Source organism: Tripterygium wilfordii, chromosome 15, assembly GCF_013401445.1.
Source record: "Tripterygium wilfordii isolate XIE 37 chromosome 15, ASM1340144v1, whole genome shotgun sequence".
Classification (NCBI taxonomy): Eukaryota; Viridiplantae; Streptophyta; class Magnoliopsida; order Celastrales; family Celastraceae; genus Tripterygium; species Tripterygium wilfordii.
This window is the reverse complement of record NC_052246.1, coordinates 2,473,789-2,496,048: the sequence shown is the minus strand read 5'-3', so window position 1 is coordinate 2,496,048 and position 22,260 is coordinate 2,473,789. Positions and strand designations below refer to the sequence as shown.

Here is a 22,260-nt window from a genome sequence, read left to right as displayed (position 1 = left end):
TCTGTACACAGACATTACAGATACGTATTTAAGGCGGTAAAAGTAAAACAATCTATGTGTGTCATGTGTGTTATAGAGGGAGTACAGTGACACTTTACTACCTTTGTCCTTTCCTATATTTTCTATTTGTCTTTAGCTCCAGTTAGGCTGTTAACGAGTTTGGTTGGAACCTTTTCTTCTTTTTCCCCACGCTTTTAGTTAGGGATCTACAGATTAGCTGTTTGAACCGACCACACCGATCGATTGTTCAGTTACTATCAAATATATGTTAGTGATGATCGATCGAAAAATCAATCAAAATCCGAAAAAACTTATCAGACCGTTAATAACCGACCGATTGGCCAGTTATTTTTATGTCAAAAAATAGAAGAAAAAAAAAATCGACCGAAACCAACCGTAGACACACCTACTTTTAGTGATTTCCAGGTTCTTTGGTTACCAGATTTGAATAGCCATAACCTGTTCTCTGTTGGAATCCAATGATGCCAGTTCTCTAATTAAATTCAACTAACTTTAGTGCAATGAGAAGCCTCCCATCCCCCTGACGTTGAGATGCATGATCATGTTTTCAAATCCCCCAGCCCAAAAACTAACCATAACTAGGTGTGCTCAGATGAAATGGACTCCAAATATGGTACATAAATCAAAAGAAAATTGAAAATAACACAAGAATTTAGGTGAGGATACTTGAGGTAGACCTCTAAGGCTTTAACAATTTTGAAGAGATATCCTACAAAATACAATATGAAGCAAACAATCACTCAATCTCAAAATCTAAGTATAACCCAATTAATCCAACTTTATTGAGTTTTTTCTTTCAAAAACAAATTGGGTTTCCTTATATCCGTGTAAATTTTCAGTATGCAAAACACCACGTTAATGGGTTAATTTCTTAATGAAAAGTTAGGTTTCTTTAGGAGTGGTATGTAGTTAGTTTGTTGGCCTTTAAGAGACCATCAAGATCACTTGCTCCAATTTTGACTTAATACCATGCATCTTATTTGTTGACAAGGTAATGAGCTTGGAAATCTTGAACTTACACTATCGTATTTGAAGTAATACCATTGTAGTCACACATTGCACTTTGATCCAAGTTATGCTATCGTCAAGTGGTAATTTTCTTTGTGTAAGTGTTGATGACCTAAGTTTATGCCTATATCAAATGTTTAAAGAGCAAACTTATATAATGTCATTCTCGGTTACTACAAAAAAGAAATGAGTATGGCTTATAATTAAGTGAAAAGTAGGTTACAAACAAATCAAGCCCAAGGTTCTTGTGTTGCAATTCATTTTTAATTAGCTCAAATCTTCTTGATACAAAGCATTGTAAATCCAGAAATTTCCATGAAAAGTACTTTGGTGGACGTGTAAACGTTTCAAACAGAAATGGTTAGATTCCATGTCTGAAGTTAATTTGTAAACACATTTGGTTCCTGATCAGAGAGGACCGTAGCTATAGCCTATATAGCTACACTGACCCGCATGCCTGATAACCTTGGATTGGGCACATATATAAGCCATTGTCTGTCGGATTAGGACATATCTGGAATCTGACACAGTTAACCCCCTCTCCATCTCCCTGCTATAGCTCTATTGCTGCTCTACGTACTTCTACTGCTAAAGGCAACTGATCGAACAAGGCTCCAGTCCCTTCACCCCCCTCACTCTGCTACTGTTGTTGATAGATTATGATTATATGTATGTAGAGGAATAAAATCTCGCCATTAAAGAAAAGGGTACATTGGACCATAAAAGCTGCAACGGTATAAACATGAAGAAAACTAGAAAAGCACTCAAACAGAAGTTTTTTCAGCTTAAACGCTGAAGATTACGTTAGCTTAAACGCTAACAACGAATTGGCGTTTGGTTCGAAACAAACGGCCTCTTCCGTATGGGATTGGGACTTGCTTAGGTCTCTCTCCGCTGGCCCGCAATACTGTTTTGGGTCAATAAACCCATTGAGCCCATGAAACAAAATTGACCCGTTAGAGAGCCCATCGTGGCAGAGGTGGCATACTGACAACCACAGAACAAATAAAACCCTCTCTCTTCCAGTCAAGTCACTCTCTCCATTATCCATTTACAGGAAAGCATGGCAATGGCGGTGGCATTCACTTGTGTCTCGCAATTATCTGCGAACATTTCTTCTTCATCTACCCATCAATGTCAACCTCTTGCTAATAAGACCTCTCGCATAGTTTCTCAACTAAACCCAGAAAGGCAAGACCGGTTTCCGGGTGAGTACACGATCTTAATTTACAAAGTACGAGTGACTGCAATGATTCTGTTCTTGCATTTCATTACTAACTGAATTTTCATTGAAAAGGAAGATTGTTTCGACAAAAATTTGATGCGGAATCAAACGATTGGAAGCTGTTTGTTTCGACTGCATTGGCAGCTGCAGTTATTAGCTTTGGCTCTGGCATGCCTGCTGTGGCCGATCTCAATAAGTACGAAGCAGAAACAAGGGGTGAGTTTGGAATTGGATCAGCTGCACAATTCGGTTCTGCAGATCTCAGGTTTGCTGGGAATTTTTTTACCAAGAGTAAAAAACCATTTGAATTTGATGTTGGACTTGATTAATTTGTCTTTTGATTTCTCTGCAGGAAAGCAGTTCATGTGAATGAAAATTTCAGGTAACTTCTCTGTCGCTGATAAATGGTTTTATCTGCAAATCACTTAGTATTTGTTTGCATAGCTGATGACTGAGAAATGGTCTGACCCAATTTTGAAATGGCTGATGCAGGAGAGCCAATTTCACATCTGCAGATATGAGGGAATCTGATTTCAGTGGTTCAACATTCAATGGTGCATACCTGGAGAAAGCAGTGGCATACAAGGCAAATTTTTCAGGTAAACTATTATCCACAAAACATTACTAAGCATCCAATATTCATCAAATGGCTTGTTCATTACATTGCCATTACAATACTTGAAAACTGAAATACAAAATATAACTCTTTCCACCATGGGCTCTAAAAATAATAGCAAAAGATACTTTATATCAATGCATAAAGTACTTTCATCTTGATCAATTTATTACAGAGTAGATATCTGACCATGATTTGTGCTTATTTGGGGCAGTGAATATCGTTTTGGACATTGATTTCAATATATGACTCCTGTTACACCAGAGCATTATATTTTAAGAGTATTTATTTGTTAAAGAAGATGCTATGAGGTCTGAGCTGAAGTCATTTGTCAGGGGATTTTGTTACTTGGTGATTTTGCTTGTTGAATTGTTTGGAGCAATAAGTAATCCAGTATCTTCTTTTGCCCTTTGACAGGTGCCGATTTAAGTGACACATTGATGGATCGCATGGTATGGGCCCAAACATTTCATAATTTTTTTAGCAATGTGGCTTAAGCCAACTCTATTACTATAAGCACCATAAATAAGAAAAAAAAGATGAAACTTAGAACAGCTATATAAAAGAGAATCACTTAAACCCACACAACACAATGTTTTCTACTTTCAATGCATAAGAAGCTTTTCACGTAAGGTCTATAATTTCGTTCATTATCAGTTAAGTTTTGTTCCTGAATTCCTTAGTGAAACAGCATCTCCACACATTATATGGGGGTAAGATCTTTGTACATCCTACGTGTCCCTGACCTTGTCTATTGCAGGTGCTTTAAGCGTGAGAGTTGTTTACTTCTTTTTTTTACCATCAATTAAGTTTTTGTTTCCCTAGTATTAAAAATTGAAATGCTCATGCATAATATATCTTGGAAAAGTATATTCATTTTGCATTTCGGAAAGTTTAATTAGCTTAATTTCTTGTTGCAATTATTACCAGATATCATCATTCGAATTTGTTCTGAAACTGGTGAAAGAACTTGCATTTTGTCTTAGCTGCTCCTTTCACTGTTATTAAATTTTAAAGTCAGGATAATTCTGGGTTTTTCTCTAGGTTCTTAATGAGGCTAATCTCACAAATGCCGTGCTTGTTAGAACGGTCCTCACACGAAGTGATCTTGGGGGCGCACTTATTGAAGGTGCAGATTTTAGTGATGCTGTCATAGACCTACTCCAGAAGCAGGTACCACCCAAACAGATTATGTTTTATTTTACCTTCTCTCATATAACAGGTGAGGTGGAGTGTCCAAGAACTGAACTTGTGACCTCTAGGTTGCACTCCCACAATTTTACCATTAGGCCACATAGTTTTGTGTCTCAAAATTTTCCATGGCTGATGATATTGCCATAAAAGGTAACTGATAGCAAGTCTGCCAATTTGGATGGCCATGGCAGGGAAATATAATTATTAATGAAGCAAGTAGATAGTGATTTGTTTATTGTTATCTTGTAACAGCCATTAGCTTTCTTAGTAATTCATCCCTTTACACATTGCACAATCTACAGTTTTTGTTCTTTAACAACACTTGAATTTAAACTATTTCAAGTGCTGAAGTAATAACCCATTGATTTACGTATACAGGCACTCTGCAAATATGCAAGTGGCACAAATCCTGTTACAGGAGTTAGCACCAGAACAAGCTTGGGTTGCGGAAACAGGACACGTAATGCTTATGGTAGTCCATCATCTCCTCTTCTAAGTGCTCCACCGCCAAAAATGCTTGATCGCGATGGTTACTGTGATGAAGGCTCTGGTCTATGCGACGCAAAATAGTTACAACGTACATAAATTTTAGTGACTGGCAACACAAATCTGTTCATAGAGATGCATCTGTTATGAACTATTAAAGTTCAAACCAGAAGAAGCAAAAGGATTGTTAAACCTTTTTTATAAGAGAACTGGCAACAACAAACGTTACATTGTTCATATTATGTTTTGACAATGTGCTATCTTCTCCTAGAGGGAGAGCAATATATTATAATGAGCTTGTTTTCTGCCACCAGTGCTTTGTTATGATCCCAAACTCACCTCATACGGTAAAATGGCCTTCATATGAGATTATTTATGCCCCAATGTGGCAGCTTATGCCTGCTGTGGATCCTTTAACTCTTCTTGGGCCTCCGTGGGCCGTTTGTGGACAACCCATTATCAAAGAACTGAGAATTGCCCATGCCCGACTTTGGCCCATCTACCCCCGCAGTTCTTAATTTCTTAATTCCGGATATTGATCCCTTCATAATCGCATCCAAACGCCAATATTATCCGCGTAATAAACATTAGTACTCGCGTCGCCAAACACTCTAACTCTCCTCCGAAGAAAAGAAGGTTCCAGAACCCCCTCCCCAGTCATCAACCAGAACACTCTCGTCGCTTGCTTGACTCTCCTTATAATCCCCAAAACTCACCGTTCAATTTCTAATTTTACGACTCTCTCTCCGTCTCTTCAATCAATAAACAGTCAATTCTCCGGTGCCATGGCCGAAGAAGCCAAAGCCAAGGGTAACGCCGCCTTCTCCTCCGGTGACTACGAGACCGCCGTTCGCCACTTCAGTGATGCTATCGACCTCGCCCCTACCAACCACGTGCTCTATTCGAACCGATCTGCCGCCTATGCATCCTTACACAAGTACCACGAAGCCTTAACTGATGCCAAGAAAACCGTGGAGCTCAAGCCTGACTGGTCCAAAGGCTACTCCCGCCTCGGTGCGGCTCACTTTGGCTTGAGACAGGCCCAGGAAGCCATTGCCGCCTATAAGAAGGGTCTCGAGATCGACCCCAGCAACGAGGCCTTGAAATCTGGATTGGCTGACGCCCAAGCAGCTTCCCGAACCCGACAGCCTCCGAGTCCTTTCGGTGACGCGTTTGGTGGACCCGAGATGTGGGCGAAATTAACAGCGGATCCGGCTACTAGGGCATATCTGCAACAGCCGGATTTTGTTAAGATGATGCAGGATATTCAGAACAATCCAAACAATTTGAATCTTTACTTGAAGGATCAGAGAGTTATGCAGGCGCTTGGGGTTCTGTTGAACGTGAAGATGAAGGCACCGACTGGCGAGGATATGGAGTTTCCGGAGGATGACTCACCACCGCCACCAGTGAGGAAGGCAGAGCCGGCGAAGGAGGAAACGAAAGAGCCAGAGCCGGAACCCATGGACTTGACGGACGAAGGGAAGGAGAGAAAGGAGACGAAGGATCTGGCTGTGAAGGAGAAGGAGGCTGGTAATGCGGCATACAAAAAGAAGGACTTTGAGACTGCTATAGCGCACTACACTAAGGCCACAGAACTTGACGATGAAGATATCTCTTACATTACCAATCGAGCGGCAGTTTATCTGGAGATGGGCAAGGTTCGTTTCAGATATATTCTGCTTTTTGTTAATATTTGTATATCGGTGATTAACGTTGTTTTGTACTTAGAATGTATGCATGTTTCTTGTTTGTGTGAGTTAGCATGCTGTGCTCTCTTGCTTCAGTTATCATGTTAATTGGGGTCAGATGAATTTCATTTAGCTGCTTTTAATAGTATTTAAAGGAAAGCTCGGACTAAGGGTGAGTCATGAGTGTCATCTCTGAAGCCAATTCTTGTGACATAGACTTAATGATGATGAAACTGCGGTAATATGGAACTGTAGGCTTTTATATTACTGGTGATGTTTATTGTTAATTTGGGATTTTCTAAACGAGACTCTGCCTAGTGATCAAGTGATGATTGAATTCTTTAGACAGAGATATGAATTGATGATTGAATTCCTTAGACGGAGATGTGCTATTGCATGTGGTCTTCTTATTTTGATGACGAATTAGTATTGCTTAAGATAATGTACTCTCTAGGTCTTGCAAGATCTCCTTGGAAAAGAAAATGTTTTTTCTTTTCCGTTATTTATGTTGTGGTTATATGGCATACCTAAGAATAGATTTTGGTTTAGTGTAGTTGCTTCAATTATATTTTAAACAAAATAAGAGATAGTAAGAAAATGTAAAAATTAAGAAACATGTAGTTAATAAAAAGCATTCCAAAACTTGTGCTTGCCATGTACTGGTCTTGTCTTCCACTTTCTTGTGGAGTTCATGTAGGGTTCTCTGTATATATCTCTCTCTTCTTTTCTTTTCTTTTCTTTTTATTTTTTATTTTGAGTTACTATGAAGTTGATTGGACTCTATTCATTTATGTTAGCGGCCATTCATGAACAATCCTGATTGCATATGATTGCCAAATTACACGCAACTTAAATGTTCTACCATTTAAGTGTCTTCTAAAAGTGCATAGGCAACATTGATGTGTTCTTCAGAGATTCTGGGATTACGTTGAATAGTAGGCCTCTTGGTTCTGTTTAAGCTTTGTTCATGAGCACTGATTTCATGGCTAACTCACAAACGTATGGCTCTCCTTGCCTTTCCTTTACAAAAGAAAAGGTTGATTTTAATCAATGTATAATGGTAGTGAGTATCACTCACCATATTGTTCATTGTTCATTCACTTCCACATGTTTTTCTTACACTCTTGTAACTGCTATCAGTATGAAGAATGTATCAAAGATTGTGACAAGGCTGTTGAAAGGGGAAGAGAGCTTAGAGCAGACTTCAAGATGGTAGCTAAAGCATTGACAAGGAAGGGTACTGCTCTAGCAAAAATGGCAAAGTGCTCGAAGGACTATGAACCAGTTATTGAGGCATTCCAGAAAGCTCTTACAGAACATCGGAATGCAGATACATTGAAGAAACTAAATGATGCTGAGAAAGCAAAGAAAGAACTAGAGCAGCAAGAATATTTTGATCCAAGGGTGGCTGATGAGGAGCGTGAGAAAGGTGGCTCTCTTATCTAATGGTTTAGCTATCTGTTGTGCTTTTTGGTCAGACAGTTGCATCGATCTCTTCCCCTCCCCTCCCCTCCCCTACACTTATGCATCATGCACAGAAAATATAGTTTTTGTCCAATAATCAACTTAGCCCTTGTGAATAACTGTGGTTCTTATGCCACTTCTGTGGCAGGTAATGAATTTTTTAAGCAGCAGAAGTACCCAGAGGCTGTGAAGCATTACACAGAAGCCTTAAGAAGGAACCCGAAGGATCCAAAGGTAAGAAAATACTATGCTTTTGACTGTTTGTGAGGTATAAACACCTGTGAAGAATTTAATTCCTAATCCTAGAGATTGTCTTGTGGATTAGCTTGAATTTGTTACTGCTTTCAGGTATATAGTAATAGAGCTGCATGCTACACAAAACTTGGGGCACTACCTGAGGGATTGAAGGATGCAGAGAAGTGTATTGAGCTGGATCCAACCTTTTCCAAGGGGTATACAAGAAAAGGTGCTGTTCAATTTTTCATGAAGGATTACGACAAGGCTCTGGAAACTTACCAGGAGGGGCTGAAACATGATCCTCAAAATCAAGATTTGCTTGATGGTGTGAGAAAGTATGTAACATGGGTTGGAGTACTGATTCTGTTTTGTATTTGGTTGTTTAGTGGTTTTAGTTTTGTGCGTGAGTGAGTGATAGTTGGGCATAATCGTGACTTCAAATTTGTGTTTCAGATGCATCGGGCAAATTAACAAGGCTAGCCGTGGTGATTTAACCCCCGATGAATTGAAAGAGAGACAGGTTGGTTTCTTTTAAGCTCTTAGATAATTATCAAAACTATTTTGCTTAGCAGTCTCTAAGTTGTCTATCTATATTGCAGGCGAAGGGAATGCAGGACCCAGAAGTTCAGAACATTCTTTCTGATCCAGTTATGAGACAGGTAAAAAAGCACATAGGAGCTATTTCGAATGCGATGCTATATGATTGATGCTATGTCCGTTTTGTGTGTATATAGTGTCTAACAAGGGCTATGTGCAGGTATTGACGGACTTCCAAGAGAACCCAAAGGCAGCACAGGAACATATGAAGAACCCGATGGTGATGAATAAGGTCCAGAAGCTTGTCAATGCGGGAATTGTCCAAATTAGATAGAATGTGATGAGAAAGTTGAAGACTATTAAAGGGCAAAAGGCGTTCCTGTTAATAACTTGTACTTTTGATTTGAGTGCCATTTATTTATTTCTTAAAAAACTATTGCATTTGGCAATTTTTTTTTGAGGTGATGCTATTTTCAAACAGTGAGACGGGCACTTTTTCTTCTAATTCATGTGGTATTCACCTCTAACTGGCTCACAAAATTTGCTTCTCTCAAAAGTATATATCACAGAACTATATAATGTTCCATTGGTGAATCAGGTGATTAAAATCAAGCAGCAACTTCTTGTTCTTTGGAAGCAAGCTGGTTCTGGATGTGTTGAGGGACATCATCAAACTTGGCTAATTGCATTGTGTAGGATGCTCGGCCTTTTGTCATTCCACGCAGCGTACTTACATATTGAAACATCTCTGCTAGTGGAACAAAAGTATCTACCACCTGCAAAACCATTCCAGAGATGGGATGGATACGATACCATCAGCATCTAAGCTCAAGTATTCATAGGAATCATAAGACAAGAAATTAAAGGGTAAAAATGCAAGAGAGGAGAACAATTGACGCACCTTAAGACCACCGGGTTTGTCACTAAAGCTGTTAATCTGGCCTCTCCTTGAGTTTAGGTCGCCAATAACATCTCCCAAGTGTTCCTCAGGAGTGACAACTTCGACTTTCATAATAGGTTCTAGCATCTTTGGGGCAGCTTTTCTCATCCCCTCGCGGAAAGCTCCCCTGGCGGCAAGTTGAAATGCTAAGACACTTGAATCTACATCATGGTAAGAACCATCAACTAATACAGAGCGCACATCTACAACGGGAAATCCTGCTAGCACCCCATTACTCATACATTCCTCCAATCCTTTCATCACCCCTGGAATATATTCTTTCGGTACTGCACCCCCCTTGATTTCACTTTTAAACTCATATCCACTACCAGGCTCCATGGGCTCAAATCGTACTGTTATGTCAGCAAACTGCCCTTGTCCACCCGACTGTTTTTTGTGCACATACTTAATCTCTGTGACTCTAGAAATGCTCTCACGGTAATTTACTTGGGGTGCACCAACATTAGCTTCTACCTGTCGATCACAAGCAACTCAACTTAATGTAAGTTGCACACAATGCAATTATAAAATATTTTGCTTTATAAAACTTGAAACAGTAAAAATATCAGACTTCAAATGTTGAATCTAGAAAAAGAAAACGATGCATATCACATAAAAATAAAGTAACATATCAGCACATACACATGCTTACAAGTGCATGAATGTACAAGAATATGAGAAAATATATCTTGTGTAGTTTGTAGTCCATAACGATTAGACATAATAATGTGCGTGCTTTGATGTATGGTCATACTTGGGTTGATTTATACGAACCAATACGTAGAAATGTCAGTGGTGGAAGTTTTATACTTTTACATAAAAAAAACATCAATGTGAACGGTTTCAAAAGCATCCATTTACGGTATAATGAACTTACTAAATTGGTAATCACAGACATTCAGTGAAAGATACGAACCTTAAATTCCCTCTTGAGACGATCAACAATAATCTCTAGATGGAGTTCTCCCATCCCTCAATTACAGTCTGGTTAACTTCTTCATCTCTAGAGAAGTGGAAAGAAGGGTCTTCTTGAGCAAGCTTTATCAAACCAGTTGCCATCTTATCAATATCAGCTTTAGTCTTGGGTTCAATCGCAACCTTAATTACAGGATCAGGGAAGTCCATCCGCTCAAGCACAATAGGATGTTCAGGATCACACAATGTTTCCCCTGTTATCGTATCTTTTAAACCTGCAAGAGCAACGATATCACCAGCTAAAGCGACCTTGACATCCTCTCTGCTGTTGGCATGCATTTCAAGAAGTCTACCAATTCTCTCTTTCTTTCCTTTGTTTGCATTCAATACATAGGATCCTGCACTTAGCTTTCCCGCATACACTCTCACAAATGTAAGAGATCCCACAAATGGATCACTCATAATCTTAAAAGCTAGTCCAGCAAAAGGTTCGTCATCATCTGCACTCCTCTCAACTGTCACTTCTGGATTCTCTGGATCAGTCCCCTTCATTGCTGGCAACTCAAGTGGGGAAGGCAAATAATCAACAACAGCATCAAGCAGTGGCTGAACTCCCTTATTTTTAAAGGCAGAGCCACATAAGACAGGCACAAAACTGCTTCCAATGGCTCCCTTCCTAATTAATCTCTTAATGGTTTGCTCATCAGGCTCAACTCCTTCTAGGTAGCTCTCCATAGCCTCATCGTCTAGTTCAACTATGGTTTCTATCATCAGTGCACGGTACTCATGAGCCAACTCTTGAAGATCGGCTGGAATGTCCTCATACGCAAATTTGGCACCCAATTCTTCTCCTGACCAAATCACAGCTTTCATCTTGACGAGATCAACAACTCCTTGAAATTTATCTTCAGAACCAATGGGCAATTGAATTACAAGTGGTTTAGCTCCTAGGTTGGTTACTATCATGTCTCTTGTTCTAAAAAAGTTTGCACCAAGTCAATCCATCTTATTCACAAAGCAAATTCTAGGCACCCCATATTTATCTGCTTGCCTCCACACAGTTTCAGATTGTGGCTCCACGCCAGCAACGCTATCAAACAAACATATAGCAGCATCCAAAACCCTAAGAGCACGCTCCACTTCTAGCGTGAAGTCGACATGGCCAGGGGTATCAATAATATTAATACGGTGTTTGTTCCAGAATGTAGTAGTAGCGGCAGAAGTTATGGTAATCCCTCTTTCTTGCTCTTGCTCCATCCAATCCATTGTAGCTGTTCCCTCATGTACCTCCCCTATTTTATAGTTTCTTCCAGTGTAATAAAGAATCCGTTCAGTAGTAGTGGTCTTTCCTGCATCTATGTGAGCCATGATCCCAATATTTCGATAATCTTGTAATGGCACTGCACGCTTTGACTCTGGCGCAAAAATAAAAGAAATTTTCTTACCCGCATCAGCTAATGCATTGAGTTTATACATAGTATCAACTCTAGTTGAAGAAACAAATAAACAATCAAAACCCACTTCGCCATGGTAACTACTAACTATATGCTAGGTCAAAGTTCACACACCATTAAGAAACTTACTTAAAAAACTCAATTCCAAAATAGGCAACTGCATAATCCAATTTTAAAAGATGAAAGAAAAATAAGAGGATTAGAAGAAGAAAAATATGTCGCTCAAATTCAAATAATCTGAATAACAATCAATATAACTTCGAAAACATAATTTTAGCCAAACAAGTGAGATGATATGCGAGAGGATGAGAGACCTTCAGTAGCCATGGCAGATACAGAGAATTGTCTCCCGCTCCGTTGGAGTGAGAGGGGGAGCTTTGAATCAATTCCCTTGCTGCCAAAGAAATGCGAACGAGAAGAGGAGATTGAAGAACGAGTAGAGACCGTAGGAAAAAGACCCAGACAATGAAATTTAGGGGAGAGAGGGATGGGCCTCCTTTGAGAACCATTGAAGCTGCGAACTAATGAGCCTGAACCAGTTACTCTCACAGTCTCAGCAGCCATTTTCTTCTATCTAGTGTTCTAGCGGTTCTCTCTCCCTCTCTGGAGCGGCTAGCAACAAATAAAATTTTTCTCAGGTTTGAAAGAACAAAGATTATGAAGAAAATAATAAAAATAAAAATGTTACTGGAAAATTTGCGATCGAAATGACCAAATAGCCCCTATCATGAAATAGGGGAGGAAGGGGATTTCTGGGGGGACAAATAAGAAAAATAAGAATGTTAAATTTGAAATTTGGTCCAGTTGTGTTGGATAGAAGTGTCAATTAAAGGAAACAACCAATTGTCTACAACAGCGGCTCTAAAACTGCCACATGCCACACAACTTCATAGCCTCATGTGTGAAGAATCAGTGGGCCTTACCCAATTTCCCTATCCAAACTTGAAGCCCAGATAACCCCCACACGTGTGAATTCGAATCACCAAACCACACATGCGCACTTGTGTTCGGAAACACTTTTTTTTTTTTTTTGAAGAAAATACTGCTTCATTAAGAAGAAATGGAACTGCGATCCGCAGCAATTACATCGTCCAGAAACCTTGGATTTACATCAACCCATTGCCTACTCTCTGAGCACAACAAAGCCTTATGAGCCAACACATCAGCTGCTTTGTTTGCTACACGCTTAACATGACAACAGCCTACATAAGAGAAAAGGGAAAACAACTCTTTAATACTTTCAATACATAAACCTGTCTCAGAAAAAGTATTATCATCACTATTCAACCCTTCAATGGCTAGTAACGCGTCTCCCTCTAGAATGATGGAATCAAACCGAAGATCCTTTGCAAACAAGGTTGCTTCCCTGGCAGCCAGGCACTCTGCAAACATAGGATTTTGAGGACCTTTTAGACAGACAAATTTGGACGCAATATGCTTACCAGCTGCATTCCTTGCTATCAAACCCAGCCCCACCTTGGAATTTTTAATAGCTGCATCAAAGTTAATCTTCATTGATGAACCTAAGGGGGGGCTCCATGTAGAGGGGCTTAAGCATCGAACTGTTGACCTATGTGGTTCAGACATTAGAGCCGCTTTATAATCAGCTATCAACACCTCTGCCCTCCATCCCACATCCTTCGTACACCCCATTATGTTCGGAAACACTTGTGTTTGGAGATTCTTTTCTTTTTTAGTTTTTAAAAGGATTTTGAAACATGTTTTGAAAACAAATTTTGGCTCAATTTGTTGTGATTAAGGTCCATTGCTGTTAACCAAGGCCCATTATTCTTGAAACCACAAGATCCAAATATTAAAATCTGGGTCATTTTGACCCGGTTCAAGTCAATGTCAAATATCCGGTCTCTAGTGGTTGTTCTGGTCGATCAAGGTATGGAATGTGTAGTGCTCTAACCGAGCAACCTTTTTGATATGGTGGTGACCATTGATGACTCATATAGCGTTCGGATCGGACGTTTGAAACTATGATGGTCTTGGCCTTGAGAATGAATTTTAGGCGAGCATGGTCACTTTTAACTGTTGGGCTTGGTCGAAAATGGATGATTGAAGTCCATAGCTTCATTTCGATGGTCCGAAGCTCCAAATCGATGGGCAGACGACGATGTGGTGTGGAGAGGTGGTGGTGCACAGGGAGAGATAGTAGAGGAGGAGAGATGATGAAGATCATTTTACTTACAAAATTGTCATTCGTCTTTGACTTATTGACCCAAAATTTTATAAAACTTGATTTAGTTGTTTTGGCTTTTTATTTTTTGAAAGCGAAAAGTAGTTTTCAATTTTTCGAAACAAGTTAGCAAAAACATGTGTCAAACAAATTTTCAGAGTCATTTTTGTTTTGAAAAACAAAAAATTGTTTTTCAAAACTCCAACCGAACACGCTCAAATTTGTTTCGGTTATTTTTTTTATCATGTCATTTTGTCAAGCCCAGCCCATTCAAATATTCCCAAAACATGAAACAAGCCCAAGGTGTTTGCTGTTCTGGGCTTTACATATTACCTGTTGGGGCCTGGGGCAAGGGCATAGCCGCATGGAGCTGACTGCTGAGTGAGCCTATGAGTCGCAAATCGCTGGGCTTATTTTGGAAGTTTTCAATCGTAAGATAATTTCGGGCTTTCCAGGACCGAACGTGTAAGGCCCAACCCGTTCTACTTATTCTTCTTCTTCTTGATTTTTGTTTTTACATCCGAGCTCGCCGCCACGTGAGTCCTGCAAGCATGTGATATATATATATATATATTATATACGAATTGATAGATTCATTGATTGAAACTCCTTGTGCTGAGACTATGAACACAACTTGTATATATCTTCATTGAGAAAATGAAATATGGGTCAGAATCACCCTTCCATCTAAAGCATGACAAATATGATATGATGGCAGTGGCACCATTATGGATGGTTGCCCATTCCCTTTGATTAGGAAAGTCAGTAACTATCATCACTAATATCATACATCACCCCATAACTTAACTAAGTGATATATAAGTAAAGGTTTTACACCTCTCACATAAGGTCCAAGGATGCGTTTTGAGCTTTAAAACCAATGATGATGGTCCATGGAAAAATTCGTGCAGGGTAGTGGCCTGAAGCAGACAATATCTTCAATATGTTTGTCAAAACTAATATCCTACATCGGATTGAGATAACCTAATCAAGTGGTATATAAATAAATATCTTGCATTTCTCACACAATGGCACGTTTTCTGGGCTTTAGAACCAATGATGATGCCCCATGAAGAACATATCTGTGCTGATCTAAAGTGGACAAATTCGTACCGGTCACAAGCTTGGATTTTCACTAATAATAACATGTAAAAATATACATGCCACAAGCCTCTCTCTCTCTTAGTCTTGTGGAGATAAATTAAGTCAGCACTGGCTGCCCAGCTAAACTGATTATAAGAAAATGACATCACAGTTAATTCAAATCGGATGTCGTATCTGCCTCATGTATTGTATCACCTACGTGTATCAGTCACCTGTTTACGTAATGAGTTCCCTCTATTGATCATCTTGAACTGTACACATATCTTGCAGTTACACATAATGTTCACACATGACTCAGCCTACATAGGAAGAAAAAACAAAACTTTCTTCTATGTATCTATAACTATAAATATCTAAAACATGCACTACAGTCTACAGTCTACAGTACACCCTTCCTTCCTCTTGGATGCCTGAAAGTGCACATAATAATTAAAGATAAAGCTTGAAAAAAGAACCACATCGGAAAATTTGCTTGAAATTGAAGTGGGTTCTTCTTCTTCTCCTTCTTTTGAGTGTTTTTGGTTTTAGATTTAGCAGGACATGTATACATACATAGATAAATACATACCAGAGTAACATTAACTAAGGCAAGGGAGCTCCAGTTTGAGAGGAGGCATAGTTGTTAACAAGAGCCAAAGCATTGCTAGTCAAACGACAAACTCTCAATATATGTTTCCTCACCAAGATCTTCACTCTTCCATTCATGGCCTTACCATCAAACCCATCCATACAAGTATCATCATCTGTCAATGCCGCACTAACCCATGTCTGTATATCATTCATCACGAGCCCAAAATTTGGTCCTCCTCTGGCATGATCCATCTCTCCAATAGAACCCTGCAGCTCATCAACAGAATCACCAACCAATTCAACACAATCTGCTACTGCTCCAGCCACTCTAGGCCTCAAATTATGGATTCTTGATATCCTCTTCATCAACCTTGCAGTCGATCTGGTGGAGACAAACGTCACATTTAGAGCAGTTTTGGCTAGTAATTTGGGGTCACTCTTGATTTTGCTTGCATAGATTGCGAGAGATCTGTAGCAGAGTCTGGGGTATGTGGTGTTGGTACATGATGTCTTGATGTATTCAGTGTCCTGATCATCATAGGCTGGAAATCCACTTGTGAAACAGAGTAATTGGATTAGGAAAAACAGAGTAGTTATTGCAGAGACTGCAAAAGTACCTTCCATTGGAGAGTTCAATGAAGTTAGAAAGGAGATGGTGTGTGATTTATAGGAAAAGAAAAAGCTTAATTCTGTGGTTCCCACAAAATGGAGAGGAAAAAATGGCCTGATTTTAAGGATGGAAGTATACGCTACGTTATTAACTGTATAAACTTACACAGAGAGAATGTAAAAGAAGAGTCAACCATATTTAATTGAACAATCTGTAAACCCTGTTTCGTAACAGTTTGTAGTTTGTCTTCTTCATTCTGGGTCCAAAAAAAAACAAAAAACCGGATTAATTGAAACAACGATTGATCTTCCGTCGCTCCAAACAAAAATATCAGTGAGAAAAACCTCACCCAAAATAAATATCTAAAAGATAGATTATAAGTTTTTAGATTTTCTTGACTTGGTAAGACGCGTTAAAACCGTGAACCCTAAAGGTCTTAAAAGTAATGTGATGGGTTGGTTTGGACTTTGACGTGGCAACAATGTTAGGGATCCCAATAATAATCAAGTAGTGTGTGACATACATTCATTAACTGTGGTGACATCATAGTAAGGATTCCACTGAAAATCACATCCAATGAATACATGTCACACACTGTTAAGTAAGGATTCCACTGAAAATCACATCCAATGAATACATGTCACACACTGTTATGATGCTTCTGGGATGATTATTACTGGGATCTTTATCGTTTATATTGATATGGGCTTTAGAAAGTGGATAATTTAGATTATTATTATTATTGGGTTGCAATTAGAAACCATCTTATCATGAATACTTTTAATTAATTTTAATTAAAGTGTATCACCAACCCTGAAAACTTGGTATGAATTCAATAATTAAAAAATACAAGTTGTGTTTAGATAACCATTGAAAAAGAAAAGGACAAAAATTGGTATGATCGACCGTCTGATGGCTACTCGCAATCACAATCAAACTACCAAAAAAATCATGCACGTAATTAAATTATGTATGGACAAGACTTGTGAAGTGTTTGTTACTCTTTCTAATCCATCATTTTCGTCGATAGCGAAAATTAAAATAAAGACTAATAAAGTATTAAGGCCACGTGTTGGTTTTGACCTAATCTATCATGTAATCAGGTGGAAAATTTCTGTACACACGAACATGGCGGCCATGACATGAGTTTAGACCCACATAGTGTCATTCTCGATTATCAAAAAAATAAAGTTTCATCTGGGGGCGGACGTAGAGATTCAATCAACCAACCAACATTTTTGTCATTATTGATGTCTGGTTTGTTTTTCCACACGTAACAAACTCTTCCTAACTGAATAATATCATACCAAGATTGAATATTTTTTGAATGGTTCCTCTTCATATACTCGTGGAGACTCGGGCCACTTAAATTACTGGAAGGATTCATCGCTAACCAACTCGAGTAACAGAGGTTGCGTAGACACTAATACAAGTTTGTCTTCCTCATACGCCGGCCGCATACAAGGCTTGTGAGTGAAGCAATGGGGCAGGGTAAAATACTTTATACGCAGAAAATCGACTTCCCACCTAGGATAAATAATGAAGTGAATCACTTGTGGAGCCTCCTTTGTTAACTTTATTAGGATTTAGTAGGAGACTAGACAGACCCTGCATTTCATACTTGCTTTATTTGCAAGATAAATGATTTCTTTGAAAACTTGCATGAGTCACTTTAAGGACATTGATTTGGGTGGGAAAAATAAGACAAACAGAGATGTTTTTGGTATTTTTAATGTTTTAGATTGTGTTAATGATGTGGATGATCAGATTGATTTGGTGCTGTGCTGGTAAAGAAGGAAAAAAGTTGTCTGAAAGAAGATTAGGAGTAATAAAAATACAGATTAGCCCAATAATTGTGGGTCATTTTCTACTTTGTGCGAAATGATGACCAATGTCATTTAGCATCATTGAAAATTGAAAGAGAAGCAGCCCTAATTCCAGTAGTAACAACGAGTTTCGTCTTCAATTTTGTGTCTGTGTGAGATCTATTTTCCAACAGTGCTTTATCAGTGGTGTATGAATTCTGTCCATATATATATATGCTTGGATGTGATGCTGATACATTACTTACTTTTCTTTATTGTCTTTTCTATGAACACAGAGAGAGAGAGAGAGGTCATGCTATACTGACGAGATAAAGAAACTAAGAAAGTTTGATCGTGAACACATTGAAAACTGTCTTTGATCTTAATGACGTATCATATGATAGGACTCACGTCAAATCTTATCCTTAGGTGCTCAAGTAAGTATACTATCAACTGGGCGTTTGAACTTTGAACTCTTGATTTTACTATAGTGTTTGGTCCGAGATGCTCTTCGTTCGGATACCGTATCCTATATTGACTCTTCGGATATCTTCTCCTCGGTTGGTGTCCTCAATTCAATCCTATTGGTTGGTGCCCGAGGATACTTCCCTAGCAGAGCTTGAACCTCTGGTGATTGCAGGCTCTGCCATGCTAGCCAGAGAGAGTGCAGAGCAGAGAAAGAGCAACTAAAGGCCGAGTTTTGACACGGCTTGAGAAGGATTGGATCTTGATGAATTGAATCAATGAGAGTATGAGATGGATCAAACACCGAGAGAGTCAAATATCCAGAATAAAAAAAGGTAGTGCTTTTACTTTAGTTGCTTTCCTTTTTAACTGCTTTTCTGTCTACTCTTTTAGTTAACATCGAATGAGGGGCAGGGCCTGCTGTACGTAAATAATGGGCCACAATTACTTTTTTTTTTTAAAAAATATTAATTGTATTTTGATCACCTTGCATGATAATCCTGAGTTGTTAGATATAACCCGAAATATGGGGGGATTTGAGAATTGTGAATCTAAGTAATAATGCCATCACTTCGAGCTTTGCGACAGATTTAAAGTGGAAGTTGGAACCCTGTCCCTAGAGGCAGGTGGTGACTCCTCTCCATCGTTTGGCCACTTTTATTGACATAAAGCAGGAGGGCTGTCATAAGGAAACTTGTACCAAAAAGATGCCTGTAAACTCTTGTGTTTAAATTCTATACACAAAATTCAATAGGCCTAATGCATAGTTGCTAGTGTGTGGTGAATGCTGAAGCTTTAACTCGCTAAGAAATCACTACACTGAGGAGTTTTCATTCTTGTAAGGATCAATCACCTGGGAACTAAACTGTAATGTATTTGAGAATGGCTGCGCGAACTTTCTCCATGAAAGCTGCAGCTTGTTTCTGCACAGAACACATCGAAATAGATGTTATCACTTGTCAAAACCTTGGACAATCACGAGTTCAAATGTATTTCTGGTTGGGACTAATTATTAATATAGGAAACGTATAGGAGCTAGAAAAAAGAAGAAGAAGATTTGTCCGTGGAGAGAAGTTCGTTGAATATTCTATTAGGCAAGGTTTCCCAGGTTCAATCGAGAAGTGATGCAAATATGCTTCCACATGGATTCAACAGGAAATATTTACTCCAACTTGTTCCATTTGCATCAATTTTGCTTTGCTAATGGCAATATTAAAAACCAATGCAATGATATCTCGATGATTATTCAATTGCTCATAATTTAATAGGACTGCCGGATCAGTTCATGCACATGAAAGCACAATCTAACAAACAAATTTATTGATAACAGCTCTTACCTGGTTCCCCTGGTGCGCATTTGCTATATTTTCATCAAGAAGTGCTAGTAAGGATCTGTTGAGTTCATTGCTCTCAACCATCTCCAATAACTGCACGGAAAAATAAAATGCTGTTGTGAGCAGCTTAAGATTCTAAAGTACAAGATTTAGACATTCAACAAATGAAGATTACTACTTACAGTTGCTTTCACATCCTTCGATGATAGGACTTTTGTCAGGCTTTTCTTTGCTGTTACAAGCTCACTTTGCATTTTATCATACGCTTCTGCAATGGAGCAAGGGCCAGGAGTTTAGGTTTCTAGGGAGAGAGAAAAGTTTAAATTCTTCAGCACAGAAGTTTATGTGGACTACAAACCTGTTCCTTCCAGGAAAGCCTTCTGAAGCGCTTCCAACTCAATTAATCTGTCTTCCATGTCCTACAAAGACACCATTGGAATTATGCATATAGTGGTTCTTTTTTTGTTATTACAAAGGATTGGAATGTGTTAGTTTGAGAATAAACCTGCGTTTTTGAAACAGCAAAACGGAGCTGGCCCAGTTCAAACTGTAGATGCGAGAAAAATTCTTGGTTCAATCTGTAAAGTTTTATAACCTCAAATGTCATTATTTTGGGGGGTTGGAGGGGGGGGGGGGATAATCTATACGTGATCAGAAGAAATATCCTCTCAAGACAGTAAAAAGAAAGCTAAAAGTGAAAAATATAAAAGGCGCTACCATTATGGAAATTAAACCATCAATCCACCAGTAGTCTATTTGGGAACAAGGAGTTTTTGTTAATTAACTTCAATGCAGAATGTCAAAGCTTCAGCCCACATTACCTCCACTTTTTCTTTTCTCATAGGAAAAGTTGAAACAATGGCCTCTACACAATTGTGGGGATAAGGGCCATAAGGGCTAAGGCTGCGTACATCTTGCAGAGTGCTGACTACCAATCCATCCGTAGTTATTCATTTTTTATTCTATAGGAAATTCTAACTCATCCACGTATAGCTTCCCTTTACATCCGCACAAGTGCTGAGTAACAACACAAAACTGTCCTCCAATAGCTACCAAATCATCTGATATAGCCGAAGACTATGAAACAACATCCGAAAAACAATTATGCAACAAAGGAGCCTTAGGACTCAATCATTGTAGATTCACAGCATAAGAGTGTATTTTTTTGTCGTTCCAATCTGATGCTTAAGAAGGTTTCTACCAAATTCTCTAAAATTTAGCACCTTCCCAGCTTGAAGAATATCCGACTAGTGCTTTAACCACCAAAGGCTTCTCTTCAAAAGATTACCCATTCTACACATAGAAAACCTACTAAAGAGAGAGAGAGAGAGGGTTGAAAAGGAGACCATATATGATTAAAAATGGAGTCTTGTAAACACCTTGTACTTTAACTGAAACTAAATAGCGATTAATAAATTTTGACAAATACTTCTTTGTTAGACCCAGGAAGTCTCATATAACTACTTGGGCATATGTTAAAGCTAAACCCACACATAGCAACAGTTCATTGAATCCAATGGTGTAATAGAAAGCATAAGAAAGACATAAACAAACTGCAACATTGAGACAATACTATATTACAATTCTGGAAGGAACAAAACTTGAATCAAGTAGCAAGAAATTTCAACATTCATTCATTCGTTCTGTCCGCGATTATACTACTAACCTTGGCCTCATCCTTGCGATTTCGTACTCAATCTCCTGAGCTTCAGTATCAAGAAAGTACTCAATCAGCTCGGCTGGAGTATCCGGAATAACCCGAGACTAGAGCAACACAGTTATTCAAAAACAAAGAAAACGAATTAACAATCACGAACACGATAGTGTCAATAAAACATAACCAGACAAACAATTTTGAAACATTACTTGTCGAAGAGCTTGGCGACGCTCTTTTTCTTCACGGAGCTGGCGTTCAAAGGCTTCGCGGGCTTCTGCATCCCTCTCGAGCCGCCTTTTGAACTCGATTCTAGCGAGATGTCCCGTTTGTGGAGGCCCATACAAGCCCTCAGGGTCCTTCCTTCGCAGGAGACAAAGAATTCAATTCAAGAAATCATGAATTTCGGAATTTAATATTCATAAGGACCGAAACAGTGAAAATACCCAATTGACGCAGTAGATTCTGGACTTGAAACGAGCCAGAGTGGGTCTTGTATGGAAGGTGGTTGTCGTGGTAGCGATGCCAATTGAAAGAGCGGCCATTGATGATTATCTGAAGCTCTTCAAGGTAGAGGTTTTTGTGCTTGGCCCTGCTTCGTGCAGTTGTGCTATCCGTTCGGTGGGTCCTGGGTTCAGAACGGTGAATTTGACATTTGTTTGGGAACCGGGTTTTTCTTAATTCGGAGTCGGTTTGGTCGTTTTGTTGATGGCCGGAACAAATTACAGAACATGATCCAGTAATG

At 39.0% G+C, this 22,260-nt stretch overlaps 4 protein-coding genes and 1 pseudogene across 5 annotated transcripts; 2 read left to right on the top strand and 3 right to left on the bottom strand.

Moving 5' to 3' along the window:
* Nucleotides 1-2,057: 2,057 nt before the first annotated feature.
* Nucleotides 2,058-4,863, top strand: LOC120016581 (thylakoid lumenal protein TL20.3, chloroplastic). Of its 2 annotated transcripts, none has more exons than XM_038869417.1 (7): nt 2,058-2,237; nt 2,327-2,519; nt 2,607-2,636; nt 2,747-2,853; nt 3,288-3,322; nt 3,915-4,043; nt 4,443-4,863. In XM_038869417.1, the coding sequence occupies exons 1-7, from the start codon at nt 2,093-2,095 to the stop codon at nt 4,632-4,634; spliced, it is 831 nt and encodes a 276-aa protein (XP_038725345.1). In that variant the 5' UTR covers nt 2,058-2,092; the 3' UTR covers nt 4,635-4,863. The 2 variants fall into 2 exon arrangements, with proteins under 2 accessions (XP_038725345.1, XP_038725346.1); XM_038869418.1 differs by having other exon boundaries at nt 2,066-2,237; nt 2,331-2,519.
* Nucleotides 4,864-5,169: 306 nt separating this feature from the next.
* LOC120016580 (hsp70-Hsp90 organizing protein 3-like) lies at nt 5,170-8,984 on the top strand. The gene is made up of 7 exons (XM_038869416.1): nt 5,170-6,211; nt 7,382-7,670; nt 7,854-7,939; nt 8,054-8,277; nt 8,396-8,462; nt 8,542-8,601; nt 8,700-8,984. The coding sequence occupies exons 1-7, from the start codon at nt 5,336-5,338 to the stop codon at nt 8,811-8,813; spliced, it is 1,716 nt and encodes a 571-aa protein (XP_038725344.1). The 5' UTR covers nt 5,170-5,335; the 3' UTR covers nt 8,814-8,984.
* Nucleotides 8,973-12,416, bottom strand: LOC120016579 (annotated as a pseudogene).
* Nucleotides 12,417-15,292: 2,876 nt separating this feature from the next.
* On the bottom strand, nt 15,293-16,330 carry LOC120016239 (21 kDa protein-like). The gene has a single exon (XM_038868920.1). The coding sequence runs from the start codon at nt 16,269-16,271 to the stop codon at nt 15,660-15,662; it is 612 nt and encodes a 203-aa protein (XP_038724848.1). The 5' UTR covers nt 16,272-16,330; the 3' UTR covers nt 15,293-15,659.
* A 2,786-nt stretch (nt 16,331-19,116) lies between these two features.
* Nucleotides 19,117-22,159, bottom strand: LOC120016484. The gene is made up of 8 exons (XM_038869280.1): nt 21,962-22,159; nt 21,728-21,874; nt 21,528-21,625; nt 20,367-20,439; nt 20,220-20,280; nt 20,044-20,129; nt 19,865-19,954; nt 19,117-19,450 (listed from the first exon to the last, which is right to left on the bottom strand). Exons 1-8 carry the CDS (start codon nt 22,058-22,060, stop codon nt 19,388-19,390), a joined length of 717 nt encoding a protein of 238 aa, XP_038725208.1. The 5' UTR covers nt 22,061-22,159; the 3' UTR covers nt 19,117-19,387.
* Nucleotides 22,160-22,260: the final 101 nt, after the last annotated feature.